This window comes from Geotrypetes seraphini, chromosome 3 (assembly GCF_902459505.1).
Source record: "Geotrypetes seraphini chromosome 3, aGeoSer1.1, whole genome shotgun sequence".
Lineage (NCBI taxonomy): Eukaryota > Metazoa > Chordata > Amphibia > Gymnophiona > Dermophiidae > Geotrypetes > Geotrypetes seraphini.
Window position 1 is genome coordinate 380,978,719 of NC_047086.1, and position 14,201 is coordinate 380,992,919.

The window sequence follows — 14,201 nt, forward strand, 5'->3', positions numbered from 1 at the left end:
AGAGGTATCCAACAATGTAAACTCTCCCTTCCTTCTAAAAAAGGGATTAAAAGAGTCAAGATCTTCAGTCAATCTTTGGTCTTTAAACTCTCTGGAATGATCTCCCCCTTTTTTTTAAGGAGTTCCAGTTCATTTCAATTTTTCCATAAATCTTTAAAAACTACTCTATTTGCCAAACATTTTGAAAATTAATTCTTTTGACATTTTGCTGTTATCTTCTATTTATCATTTGTAAATCATTCCCTGTTTATTTAATTGCTGTAAACCTTCTCAGAATGATGACTCGGTATACAAAGTTAAGTTTTAGTTTAGTTTAAAACCCTAGAACTGAAGATTAAAGAAAGATCTACTATTCAAAGAAAATTAGAGTATATGAAAAATAAGCAGAGAAGGAATAATTTGAGGTTGCTGAATTTTCCTAAATCTCCTTTAATCCCTGGGATGGAAATGGTCCGGAGATATTTGAAAGAGATTTTGTCAATACCAATGGAAATCTTACCATAACGAGCTCAATATATTTCCTTGGGAAAGAAATGGGATAGCTCTGTATTATTTGTGTTTATAAAATGACAATTGTACAGAATAGTCTCTTTTTATACTTTAATAAAATAAGTTCAGTATAAAAAAATCATAACTATTCAAGGCTTGTGCAGGTGGGATTTGACAGTTTGCAGGGCGGGGACCGAGCTTGTGGGACAGGGCAGGAATGGGGACTGAGCTCGTAGGGACATGGTAGGGATGGAGACGAGCTCACGGGGACGGGGCAGAAACGGTGATAAAATTTTTCACCGTGTCATTCTCTACCTTGAAAGTGGTATTTCTAATAACAGTTGCCTTTGTGAAGTGTCATCAGACTCCAAATACATGTTGGTCACCTTATACATAGTAAAAGTAAGTCTTAGAACTCATCCAAAATTCTAAGATAGTATCAACTTTTCATGGGCATCGCTGATTATCGCTTCCATTGTATGCAGATTTATCTTATGTATAATGGTTCCCACCCAAAAAACACAAGTACACATTGAAATAAGTCACCTCCTCATTTAAGATCTTGAATGAGGAAGTGACTTATTTTAAAGTGGATTTATGTTTTTTGGTTGAACGTTTTTACACACAAGCAGTGATTTTCAAGTGTACTAGTGTTACTGGTAATGTATATTGGTTCTGGTCATTTTGAAAATCTGACTGGCTGGGTATGTCCACATTAGTGCTGCCCGATTCACGATTCGAATCGGTTCACCGATTCACTTCGGGTGAATCGATTCAAAACAAAAAAAAATTGGCTTCCCAATTCGGCTGACCCTCCACCCTCGCCCCCTAAAGCAGGAGCGGCAGCGCTGCTCTTGCTGGCTGGCCACTGCCGCACCTGTTTTAGAAAGCGAGGGGGGAGCCTCAGCCGGTTAGTGCTGCTGTCCGGTTCCCCCCCGGCATCTGGCTCCCCCCCCCCCCCCGCATCTGATGGCAAAGGAGGGGCGGGACCGCGGCAGAGTAAATAGCTCCGAAGCAGTACAAAGATCGCGGGCATTGCGATCTTGCTGCAGGCTGCTTCGTTAAGGTAAACACCGGTGCGGGGAGACCAGGTGGGGTGAGCAGTCCCTCGGGGTGGGGCGGGCAGGCCTTCAGGGGGGACAGGCCTTCAAGGGGGGGGGGATGCAGGCCTTTGGGGGGGCGGATGCAGGCCTTTCAGGGGGGGACAGAAAGGCCTTTGGGGATGGGATGCAGGCAGGCCTTCAGGAGTGGGATGCAGGCCTTCAAGGGGGGGGACAGGCCTTCAGGGGGGGACAGGCAGGCCTTTGGGGTGGGATGCAGACCTTCAAGGGGGAATAGGTCTTCAGGGGGGGGACAGATCTTCAAGGGAGTGGGCAGGCAGGTAAGCCTTCGGGGGGGGATGCAGGCCTTCAAGGGGGGGACAGGCCTTCAGGGGAGGGGGCCTCTGGTGTAGAAGTACACGGAGGGAGGGAGGGAAGGGGGGTTCAAAGAGATGCGCATATGCCGGACTTTGGGGGGGGAAGAAATAATGGTTCTGAAAATAGAGGAGAGGGATTTAGGGATGAAAGTTACAGAAAGGGAAAGATGATGGACCCTGGGGTGGTGGGGAAGGGGGGATAGATGCTGGATGAAAGGGTAGTTAAGAAAAGGTGGACCTGTGGAGGGAGATGAAAAAAAGGAAAGATGCCAGACCTCCTGGGGAGGGAAGAAAAACTGAAGGGGAGGACAGGGATGGCAGATGGATGGTTAGCACACAGAAAGAAGAAAGAAGGAGACCCTAGCAAGCAAGTTATCATAATAATAATAATAACTTTATTTTTGTATACCGCAATTCCACAAACAGTTCAGAGCGGTTTACAATGCATGAGACTGTACATATACAGCGAAGATAAAATGCAAGAGAATGCACAATGCAGTTGTGGGCAGTTTACAGTGTAAGACTGTACATATACAGCGAAGATACAATGCATGAGAAAGTACAATGCAGTTGAGAGCAGTTTACAATGCAAGAGACTGTACATATACAGCGAGGAAACAATGTCAGAGAATGTACAATGCACTAAAGAAATTTATCAAAGAGATAAGATTTGAGAGATTTCCTTAAGGATGAGTAGGATGGAGCAGATGAGATGGAGCAGTACATCTGCCAGCTTGGAATGAGAGAGTTTTGCTAAGGAATCTTTGTAGGTGCATCCTTTTGGGGATGGGTAGGTAAACAGATAGGCATTGTGTGTGCGATTGGTACCTGGGAACGCAAAGTGGTGTGACAGGTATATCGGGGACGAGCCGGTTAAGGTTTTGAAGCAGAGGCAGGCGAATTTGAAAATGACTCTCGCTTCTATTGGTAACCAGTGAAGTTTTCTGTAGTAAGGGCTAATATGGTCTGACTTTTTGAAACCATAGATGAGGCGGATGGCGGTGTTTCGAATGAGTCTCAGACGTTTAATGGTTTTCTTGTAGGAGCCCAAATATATGATGTTGCAGTAATCAAGGGTGCTTAAGATTAGGGATTGGACCAGCAGTCTGAAGGAGGGGAAGTCGAAGTAATGTTTGATGGCACGGAGTTCCCAGAGGGTGTAAAAACATTTTTGACCTGGGCATTGGTGTGGTCTTTGAAGGTCAGGCAGCGGTTCAGGATGACTCCAAGAATTTTGATGGTGTAATTGATAGGGTAAGTTAGACTGTTAAGTTGCAGGATGGTGGTCGTTAATTTGTGGTTGGGGCTTGCAAGGAAGAATTTGGTTTTTTCTGGATTTAGTTTTAGTTTGAACCGAGTGGTCCAGTGTTCAACCATGGTGAGTACTGATGAGATCTGTTGTTCTGTTTCTTGTGACAATGAGGAGATGGTGATGACGATTGTAATGTCATCTGCATAAATATAGGATTTTAGCTTTCGGTCTGATAACATGTGTCCCAGTGATGCGATGTAGATATTGAATAGGGAGGGGGATAGGGGAGAGCCTTGAGGAACTCCACAGGGGTTGCACCAAGTATGAGAGAAGGTTCCCTCATTGTGGACTTGGTAGGTGTGGTTTTTTAGGAAGCCTGTGAGCCAAGTTAGTACCTGTCCCGAAATGCCTATAGAGTCTAGGCAACTAAGCAGGATGTCATGGTCTACAAGGTCGAAGGCACTGCTGAGGTCAAACTGGAGTAGCAGTGCGCTGTTTCCCTGGGAGAATAGTTGGAGGAGGTAGTCAGTTAGTGATGCTAGGACAGTTTCCGTGCTGTAGTTTGTGCAGAATCCAGACTGGAAGTCATGAAGAATGTTAAAGTTCTCAAGGTATGACATGAAACATAGAAATAGACGGCAGATAAGGGCCACGGCCCATCTAGTCTGCCGACCCTCCCCTACCTTTCTCTGTGAATAGATCCCATGTGTCTATCCCATTTGGCCTTAAAATCAGGCACGCTGCTGGCCTTAGTAACCTGAAGTGGAAGACTATTCCAGCGATCAACCACCCTTTCAGTGAAAAATAATTTCCTGGTGTCCCCGTGCAGTTTCCCGCCCCTGATTTTCCATGGATGCCCCCTTGTTGCCGCGGGACCCTTGAAAAAGAAGATATCATCTTCCACCTCGATGCGGCCCGTGAGATACTTGAATGTCTCGATCATGTCACCCCTCTCTCTGCGTTCCTCGAGTGAGTACAGCTGCAACTTATCCAGCCGTTCCTCGTACGGGAGATCCTTGAGTCCCGAGACCATCCGGGTGGCCTTTCTCTGGACCGACTCCAGTCTCAGCACATCCTTACGGTAATGCGACCTCCAGAATTGCACACAGTATTCCAGGTGGGGCCTCACCATGGATCTATACAACGGCATAATGACTTCAGGCTTACGGCTGACGAAACTCCTGCGTATGCAACCTATGATTTGCCTTGCCTTGCCTTGGATGAAGCTTGCTCCACTTGATTGGCAGTCTTCATGTTCTCACTGACGATCACCCCTAAGTCTCGTTCTGCTTCAGTTCTTGTTAGGATCTCGCCATTAAGGGTGTAAGTCTTGCATGGATTTTGGCTGCCCAGGTGCATGACTTTGCATTTTTTGGCATTGAAGCTGAGTTGCCAGGACCTAGACTAGCGCTCCAGTAGGAGTAGGTCGTGCATCATGTTGTCGGACATTAAATTTATGTCTATTGTGCTTTTGCCCACTACATTGCTTAGTTTGGCATCATCGGCGAATAGTGTTATTTTACCTCACAGCCCTTCTGCCAAGTCTCCTATAAAGATGTTGAATAGGTTCGGGCCCAGGACCGAGCCCTGCGGCAATCCACTGATTACCTCCGTCATTTTGGAGGGGGTGCCGACCTCCAAGCCAGTTCCCAACCCATTTCGTCAATGTGTTGACCAATCCTATAGAACTCATCTTGACATCATGGTTGACTAGGCCTTCCATAATTTTGAGGAAGAAGGGTATGTTGGCAATGGGTCTCTAGTTGGCGGCTGTAGAGAGTGGTTCTTTGGGGTTTTTGATAATTGGAGATATGAGGATGTGGCCGAGTTCCAGCGGGAAGTAGCCGGTGGACAGGCAGAGAGTGACCCAGTTGAAGAGCTCAGCTTTGAAGGTGGGGGGAGCTATTTTCATGATGGAGGGTAGGCAGTTGTCTAGTAGGCAGTTGGATTTGGAATATTTAGAGTTTAGCTCGAGAAATAGGTTCCAATCTGGGTTTTTCGAAGCGATTCCAGGTCATGTCGGCGGTTGAACCTTCATTGTCTGAAGACAACCAGAGCCTGGGACCAACAAGATTTCAATAATGATCAGGCAACAAAAGGTAGAAAAACTAATTTTATTTTCTGTTTTGTGATTACAATATGTCAGATTTGAAACGTGTATCCTGCCAGAGCTGGTGTTAGACCGCAAATGTGAGCTAGGATTTAACAGAGAGAGGAAAAGTCTTTTTTATTTGTTTATTTTGTTTACACCACAGCGCCAGTGTGGTTAGGAGAAGGCAAAGGGGGTGAAGAGGCTATAAAATAAACCCACCAGGATGTTTGAAAAAAACAAAACAAAACACCCAATTGGACAGGAAAATCGAATTGAATCGAAAAACCAATTCAGTAGACTGAATCGAATCAAAAAATTTTTTCCTGAATCGGGCAGCACTAGTCCACAGGATTGAGAACCTCTGATCTAAATCAGTATATAAAATTGTCAGTGCTTTACTCCAAATCACATTCACATCCTGAAGAGAAAGCTGTTCATACTCTAGATCAAGTGCTCCTCATCTCTCTCCTATAGGAATACCTTACATACTCAAATATAACTGAAATTTGGGGGCCAAAAAAATGGGTCAAAAATGGGGATCTCAGTTTATATTTGAGTCAGCACCTACCCGCCCCCTCCTAGACCTGTTGCAGGCCTGCTATAAACCCCGGTGGTTCTGGTGAGCTGGGACAGGAGGGATCCCTCCCACCTCCTGTTCCGGCTGATTCTGAAACATCACACTTCCCTCCCGCCTCCCAGACCTCTCGAAAACATATTTTGAAAGCCCTGGTGGTCCAGTGGTGAATCGGGGGTTGAGCGATTTTCCTACACTCCTGCCCTTTGCAGAGCTTCTATCTAAAATGGCTGCTGCAAGTTCTCATGGAAACTCTACAAGACCATAGGAACTTGAGAAGTTGCTGCTAGAACGTGTGGCAGCCATTTTAGATAACTTCTCTACATGGGGCAGGAGCGTAGAAGGATCGTTCCTGCTCCGATTCACTGTTTGACCAACAGGACTTTCGAGGTAGGTTTTGTGGAGGTCTGGGAGATGGGAGGGGAGGTGTGGTGTGATAGAGTCAGCCAGGACCGGAGGCAGGAGGGGTTCCTCTTGTCCTGGCTTCCAGCAGGCCTAGGGCAGGCCTGCAAGGTTTCAGGGGAGGAAGGGATGGAGGGAGGGGGGGACGGTGCAGAGCCTGTCAGGGAAGGGAGGGGAAGGAGGCTGGGTGCAGAGCCTGGAAAGGCAGGGCACTTAATATAAAACCTCAGTTTATATTCACATTAACTTTTTTCCCCTCTTTTTAGGAGAAAAAAAGGTTACCTTGGTATATATTGTGATCAGTTTATATTTAAGTATATATGGTCAGATTTTCAGAATTGGTGTAAGTAGTATGCATGAAAGAGATTTGCACACAGTGAAGTGAGCCTTCCTAAATATGCAAATCTCTTTTATGTCTGTCTATTACAATAACCTGAAACCTGACTGGCTGGATGGAGAAGTGCTTCTCTAGATTGTAAAGGAGCCCTTGTGTTTTACCTGAGATAAATAGATAGTTTATGAAACAGTTGTGATAAACAAAACCATTCAATTAAATTGTTAAAATTCCTAGATCCATGTATGAATTTAAATGTAAAGTTGATGAGAGTGCAGTATTACATACTGGTTTGCTGGTAAATTAATCTGGATAAGAGAAAATATGGTTATGACATTTTTTTGGATAGTTGGTGACTAATGTTGACCCAGGGCAAGTGTAAAGTTTGACTAATTCTCACCTGTTCTTTTATCTTATAGGTGATGATGTGCCTGCAGACATGGTTGCAGAAGAATCAGGTCCTGGGGCACAGAATAGTCCATATCAACTTCGTAGAAAAACTCTCTTGCCTAAAAGAACAGCTTGCCCTGCAAAGAGCAATATGGAGGTAAAAACTACATATCCTTGTCTAATTGATTGATTGCAATTTTGTGTTTTTACATCTTCCAGTAGATTTTGTGTGCTGCTTATATCTGAAATAATTTGGTCAACTTCTTTATGTAAAAGGGTGGTGGATACATGGAATGACCTCCTAGGCGAGTTGGTGGAGATGACTGTATCTGAATTCAGGAACATATAGGACAAACACAAAAGATCTGTTAGAGAGAGGAAGGAATAAGTATGGATGAGCAGACTGAGCAGGCCATATTTTCTGTCATTTTCTCTGTTTCACTTTTTTTCTCTTCAAAGGGTGCTTCCACTTCAGCTACTGACAGCTTTGGTCATCGAGCAAAACGTGCTAGAGTATCTGGGAAATCACAAGATATACCAGGTACTTTACTTTTACTGCTATAATTTATTGAACCTAGTGCATGGTGCAGAAATAATAAATGCATACTTAGAAAATGTAAATTGCAGACATGAAGGCTCTCCACATAGTAGGAGGAAGTCTGCTGTGACTTTATATTTCTGGCTTTGAAATCCTGTGTGTGTTACATTTTACTGTCATTAATGTTTGTAAATTACATTTTTACTATTCCCTTTAACAAAAAATCCCCCTTATTAGTTCTCAAGTTCAAGTTAAATTCTAAAATCAGGTCAACCTCTGAGTATTGAGGTCAGTTATGAAATTAACTGTCACTTGGCAGTGCTCTTTGGAAGGGATGCCTGTTGAATGAAAATAATAATCCTATGTAAAAGCCACTTCAATCAGTAGTGTGGAAATGATTGTGATCTCCCAGTTAAATCTGGTGTGAGTTAGAGCAGCAATAACATTTAAGTGTTTTCATCTTTTTAATAGCAGCACCTGCAGAACAATATCTGCAGGAGAAATTGCCAGATGAAGTGGTTCTAAAAATCTTCTCCTACCTGCTGGAGCAGGATCTCTGTAGAGCAGCTTACGTGTGTAAACGCTTCAGTGAGTTAGCTAATGATCCAATTTTGTGGTAAGTGAAAAGCTATTTCTCATTATCTCGATATACAGTGTGTTGCATAAAATGCCAAGTACAATAAAAAAATCAAAATGCCTGTTTGCAGTTCTAATTAAGTGTATGTAATTAGAACATTAATAGTGTCTCTTAGTGTGTTTTAATGACTCGGGTTTATTTGAGCAGTAGCAACCAGGCTGTCTTTTTGTTACTTGGCTTCTCTGTGTTCTAAGAGATTACCTCTGCTTGTTTAATTCTCAGTAAATAGCATAATTCAAAATATTTCTTAAAGTTGCTGCTGCATATTTAGACTCAAAGGAGCAACTTTCTGTAATTATTATTCCACATTTGCCATGCTGTATCTATTTGTTTGGTTTCTGAACAACAAACAATATGTAGCATTCTAGGAAATGTTTTGCATTCTGGAGATAATTCTATAACTTTGCTTCTATAAAAAGGTGTCTAGTAGGAGCCTAAAGGAACATAGGTGCCTAATTCTGTTATAGAATATGACTTTAACAGTAAAAGCTCGATTCCCAATGCTGCTCCTTGTGGTTCTGGGCAAGTCACTTAATCCTTCACTGCATCAGGTACAAAATAAGTACCTGTATATATGTAAACCACTTTGAATATGTAATCACAAAAAGGCGATACACAAGTCCCATCCCCTTTCCCTTTAAGTTAGGTGCGAGCGCTTAAGCCAGCCTAAATTCTGGCAGTATGCACATAACTTAAGTATTCTATAAATCAGTGTTCTTCAACCCTTTTACACCTATGGACCGGCGGGAAAAAAAATTATTTTGTGGACCGGTAAATACTAGGACTGAAATTTAAAAACCCCGTTTCCGCCCTGTCCTCGCAAACCATCTGATCCTATCCGCACAAGCCTCAGTTATGTTTTTATACTGAATGTATTTTATTAAAGTATAAAAAGAAACAATATTCTGTACAATTGTCATTTTATAAATATAAATAATACAGAGCGAGGATCAACAAAACCCCTGTCTCCCCTCCCTTCACATATATCCCCTCTATTATCAAAAAAACTGAATAAGCCAATTTATTACGGAATACTACGCAGAAATATCATGCTAACAGAATACCGCAGTCACACATAGCAGGAATAAGGTTAGGGGAGTGCAACTAGGGCAACTGCCCCCCTGGTCAGAAAGAGCCCTAAGCCACTGCCTGGACTTTGCAGCCCCCAGTTATGTCTAACACCAGCTCTAGCAGCATATATATTTCAAATCTGATATATTCTAATCACAAAATAGAAATAAAATTATTTGTTTCTACCTTTTGTTGTCTCTGGTTTCTGCTTTCATCTTCTTTTCACTTTCTTCCTTCCAGCATCTGCCTTCTCTGTCTCTTCAATCCAGCATCTGCCCCTTCCATCTACTGTCTGACCTCTCCCCCTTCCATATGGTATTTGTCTTCTTTCTATGCCCCTCTCCCCTTTCCATCCAGCCTATGCCCCTCTCTCCTTTTTACATGATTCATTCCAGCTTCACTGCTCTCTTCATTTTTATCTCTCCTACACCAGTTCAATTTCTCTGCTGACACCCCTTCCCATCTCATTCCTGTCTCTCCCCTTCCCCTGCTCTAATCTCCCTGCCAGCTGTTTCCTTCCTTTTTTCTTCTCCCTTCCCTCCTCCTCCTGTTCAGCAGTATCTCTCTTCCCTTCCCTTTCCCTCCTCCCCTCCCAGCAGCATCTCTCCTTCTCCTTCCCTCCAGGTCCAGTAGCAGCTGTCCCCCCCCCTTTTTTTTTTTTTATACCATGCCCAGCAGCTTCCCAGCCTCTAACAGTGGCTTTCTCCCCTCCCAGCAACTCTCCTTACTTGCCAGTGCAGCGATTCAGGAAGGCAGTCTCAGGGCCTTTGTTAGGTCGCACCGCCGCTGAGGAAAGCAGAAGTTGCATCATCAGAGGCGGCCCCGACTCAGCAAAAGCCCCAAGGCTGCCTTCTTGAATCGCTGCGCTGGTAAGTAAGGAGAGCTGCTGGGAGGGGAGAAAGCACACTGTTGGAGGCTCCCCATGATCTCTCCAGCCCTGCGCGGACTACAGCTCGTCGATCTTGCCGGTCCTGCGTGGACCGGCAGGAAATTGGAGATGTTGATCTCGCTGGTTCTGCGCAGACTGGCAGAAATTTTCTGTGGACCGGCACCGGTCTGCGGACCGGCAGTTGAAGAACAGTGCTATAAATTATACACATAAGTATGAGTCCCGACCGTGTGTACATGCACCTATCTGTCAGATACAATCTATGTAATATGTGCCTATTTATAGAAAAGTGCTAAGGCCGAACTAAGGCATTTACATTCATATCTACCATTATTCTAATGATTTACACATGAAATCAGTGCATAGGTGTTAGCACATACTGTATAAAATTACCCTTTCTGTGTAACAGTGCATTAAAGAGTCTTTTCAGTCAGGTATGTGAGTGTTGTTTATTCTTAACTATGAATATATTTGTAATTTCTGTTTACTTCAATATGGCATACAGTACTCCCCCGCAAATTCGCGGTTCAGAATTCGCTCCCCCAGTCATTCGCGGGTTTTATTTCTTCTTCATCCTGCTGCTTTCGAGAAGGGTTGGTGCTCAGGTGAACACGGAGGAAATGTTTCCCAGCGCCCGGTGCTGGTACTCATCTACCTCCCCCCCCACCCCTTGCGCTGTGAATCTGGCCCGCCAGCTGCTGCAGCGGCACCTACTACTTCTGGTGCCCGCGTGGCTGCTGCAAGGGAGGTTGGGAGAGAGAGAGGAGATCGGTGGCAGTTGCAGTGGTAGAGCCATATATACTCGAATATAATCCAGGATTTTTGGGCCCAAAAATTGGCCCAAAAATGGGGATCCCAGTTTATATTCGAGTCAACGCCCCCTCCCAAAATTTTTAAGGCTACTGCGGTGCTCTGCCCCCTTCCTCCATGCCCTATCCTCATACCTCTGCTGATCCCTGGTGGAGGTGCAGCAGGCAGGAGCAAGTTTTCTGAACTCCTGCCCCGCTGCTAACTGGCTGCCACAGATTGAGTTTCTTCGGCTGCTGAGCGGCACGAGCAGGAGCAGAATGGAGGCTGAAAACTATAGACCGGTGAGTCTCACATCAATAGTGAGCAAGCTGATGGAAACTCTAATCAAACGTCAATTGGATACGATCCTGAACGAGGAGAATCTACGGGATCCCCGTCAACATGGATTTACTATGGGGAGATCCTGCCAAACCAACCTGATCAGCTTCTTTGACTGGGTGACGAGGAAGCTGGATTTTGGGGAGCCCCTGGACATCGTATACTTAGACTTCAGCAAAGCTTTCGATAGTGTATCACACCGCAGGCTGTTGAGCAAAATGAGTTCTATAGGATTGGGTGACATTTTGACAAAATGGGTTGAGAACTGGCTTGGAGGTAGGCTTCAGCGGGTGATGGTGAACGGCACCCCCTCTGAAACGACGGAGGTGATCAGTGGAGTGCCGCAGGGCTCGGTCTTGGGCCCGATACTGTTCAATATCTTTATAAGAGACTTGGCTGAAGGGCTTCGAGGTAAAATAACGTTATTTGCAGATGACGCCAAACTATGCAATGTAGTAGAAAGGAGTGCAACGGTCAAAAACTCAATGTCAGACAATATGACGCACGACCTACTCCTACTGGAGCGCTGGTCTAGGATCTGGCAACTAGGTTTCAATGCCAAAAAATGCAAAGTCATGCACCTTGGCAGCCAAAATCCATGCAAAAGTTACACCCTTAATGGCGAGATCCTAGCAAGGACTGTAGCAGAACGGGACTTAGGGGTGATCATCAGTGAAGACATGAAGACTGCCGATCAAGTGGAGCAGGCTTCATCTAAGGCTAGACAAATCATAGGGTGTATACGTAAGGGTTTCGTCAATCATAAGCCTGAAGTCATTATGCCATTGTATAGATCCATGGTGAGACCCCATCTGGAATACTGTGTACAATTCTGGAGGCCTCATTACTGCAAAGATGTGCTGAGACGAGTCGGTCCAGCGAATGGCCACCCGGATGGTCTCAGGACTCAAGGACCTCCCGTACGTGGAACGGCTGAATAAGTTGCAGCTATACTCACTCGAACGCAGAGAGGGGAGACATGATCGAGACGTTCAAATATCTCACGGGCCGTATCAAGGTGGAAGAAGATATCTTCTTTTTCAAAGGTCCCACGGCTACAAGAGGGCATCCATGGAAAATCAGGGGAGGGAAGCTGCACGGTGACACCAGAAAGTACTTTTTCACCGAGAGAGTGGTAGATCGCTGGAATAGTCTTCCACTTCAGGTGACTGAGGCCAGCAGCGTGCCTGATTTTAAGACAAAATGAGATAGTCACGTGGGTTCTCTTCACAGAGAAAGGTAGGGGAGGGTCATTAAGGTGGGCAGACTGGATGGGCCGTGGCCCTTATCTGCCGTCTATTTCTATGTTTCTATGTATTGCTCAGCACTGAGCAGTTTCCTTACTGGCTCCCTTGAATTCTCAAGAGAATGTGCGGGAGCCAGTAAGGAAGCCGCTCAGCACCGAGCAGCAGCAGCGCCAAATTGCGCTCCTGTTTGTTCCGCTCAGCTGAAGAAACTGGATCTGTGAAGCTGGTTAGCAGTGGAGCAGTAGTTCGGAAAGCTTGCTCCTGCCCGCTGCACCTCCACCAGGGATCCGCAGAAGTATGAGGATAGGGTAGGGAGGGGGAGGACAAAGGGCAGAGCCTGGGAGGGAGGGTGCAGAGTCTGACAGGGGAAGGAAGGAAGGGTGCTGGGTGCAGAGCCTGATGGGAGGGAGGGAGGGAAGGAAGGGTACTAGGTACAGAGTTTGACAGGGGAGGGAGGGAAGGAAGGAATGGTGCTGGGTACAGAGCCTGAAAGGGGAGGGAGGGATGGAATTAAGGGTGCTTGGTGCAGAGCCTGACGGGAGGGAGGGAAGGAAGAAAGGGTGCTGGGTGCAGAGCCTGACGGGAGGGACGGAAGAAAGGAATGGTGCTGGGTGCAGTACCTGACAGGGAAGGGAGGGAAGGGGGCTGGGTGCAGAGTCTGACAGGGCACGGCATTTGAATATTAAGCCACCCGACTTACATTCAAGTCAACCATTTTTCCTCCTTTTGGAGAGGGAAAGGGGGTCTCGACTTAAATTCGGATCGGCTTATATTCAATTATATATGATACTTGGCAATTGGAGAAGAATTTAAATAGATTTCTAGTTCAATAAGAACATCAGTCTTGAACCAGTGGGTTTATGTACCTTCACCCATGGGGTATGTGTAGAGAGTCTTAGTTTTATTTTTCTGCTTCGCCTCCCTGCTCCTTGAATTGTCCTGTACTCCTCAGTTATTCTCTCTACACACAAGTGTACTTGAATTACAGCAGCCACATTAACCCCTCAGGGGTCTTGGCAGCTGTAATGCCGGGGATTTCTCCCACTCAGAGTGCATATGCCCTGCAGCAAAGCCATGCTCGTTATATTTGGGGGGGAGAGGGCAGTCCTGATGAATATTGGGAGGAGAATTTGGTTTCTATGCCATTACTCTCCCAGTCGGAGTCCTCATTAGCAGGCAATATGGCTTCACGTTGGAGATACCAGAGGCCGACCAGATAGTGGCCCTGAATCTTGGAGAGAACCTGACAGTGCACAGGCTTTTTTTTTTTTTTTTTTTAAAGTTTTAGAAAAGTACAAAACAGCATAAAAGGGATAATAGTACACCAGGAAATACCATATACTACGTGAATAAACCAGCAACAAATCTGAAAAACTCAATATACATTGCTTAAAACCCCATCCTGTACCAAGATATCCACTCACAAATAGCAAACAATAACCCACCCCACATCCCAGAGTACAAAACATGTCCAACAGATAGCCTAAAGTGGTTTCTTCAGGGGACCATCCAAGCAACTCCAAAACTTCTCCCCTCCCATCCCCCCTACTGGTAAACTTAAGTTAGCGAGTCCACTTTATCCATAATCAATGACCAAGTCTGGGCATGAGAGTCATGTGTCCATGACTCTTTGCTATAGAAAGCTCCATAGTGCATATAGTCTGTAGTTTCAAAGACCATTCCAGTTGAATAGGTGAAACCGTCTGCTGCCAATGGCTAGCAATCAGACATTTAGCTGCTG

At 45.2% G+C, this 14,201-nt stretch overlaps 1 protein-coding gene across 3 annotated transcripts in view; it reads left to right on the forward strand.

The window, feature by feature from the left end:
* Nucleotides 1-14,201, forward strand: part of FBXO11 (F-box protein 11) — a 256,086-nt gene that overhangs the window by 124,718 nt on the left and 117,167 nt on the right. For 2 of the 3 annotated variants that reach the window (XM_033940001.1, XM_033940003.1), the window contains exons 2-4: nt 6,980-7,107; nt 7,410-7,491; nt 7,960-8,104. In XM_033940001.1, coding sequence (XP_033795892.1) covers nt 6,980-7,107; nt 7,410-7,491; nt 7,960-8,104 — 355 coding nt within the window. The remainder of the gene's footprint in view (nt 1-6,979; nt 7,108-7,409; nt 7,492-7,959; nt 8,105-14,201) is intronic. The other variant, XM_033940002.1, reaches the window with a different exon arrangement.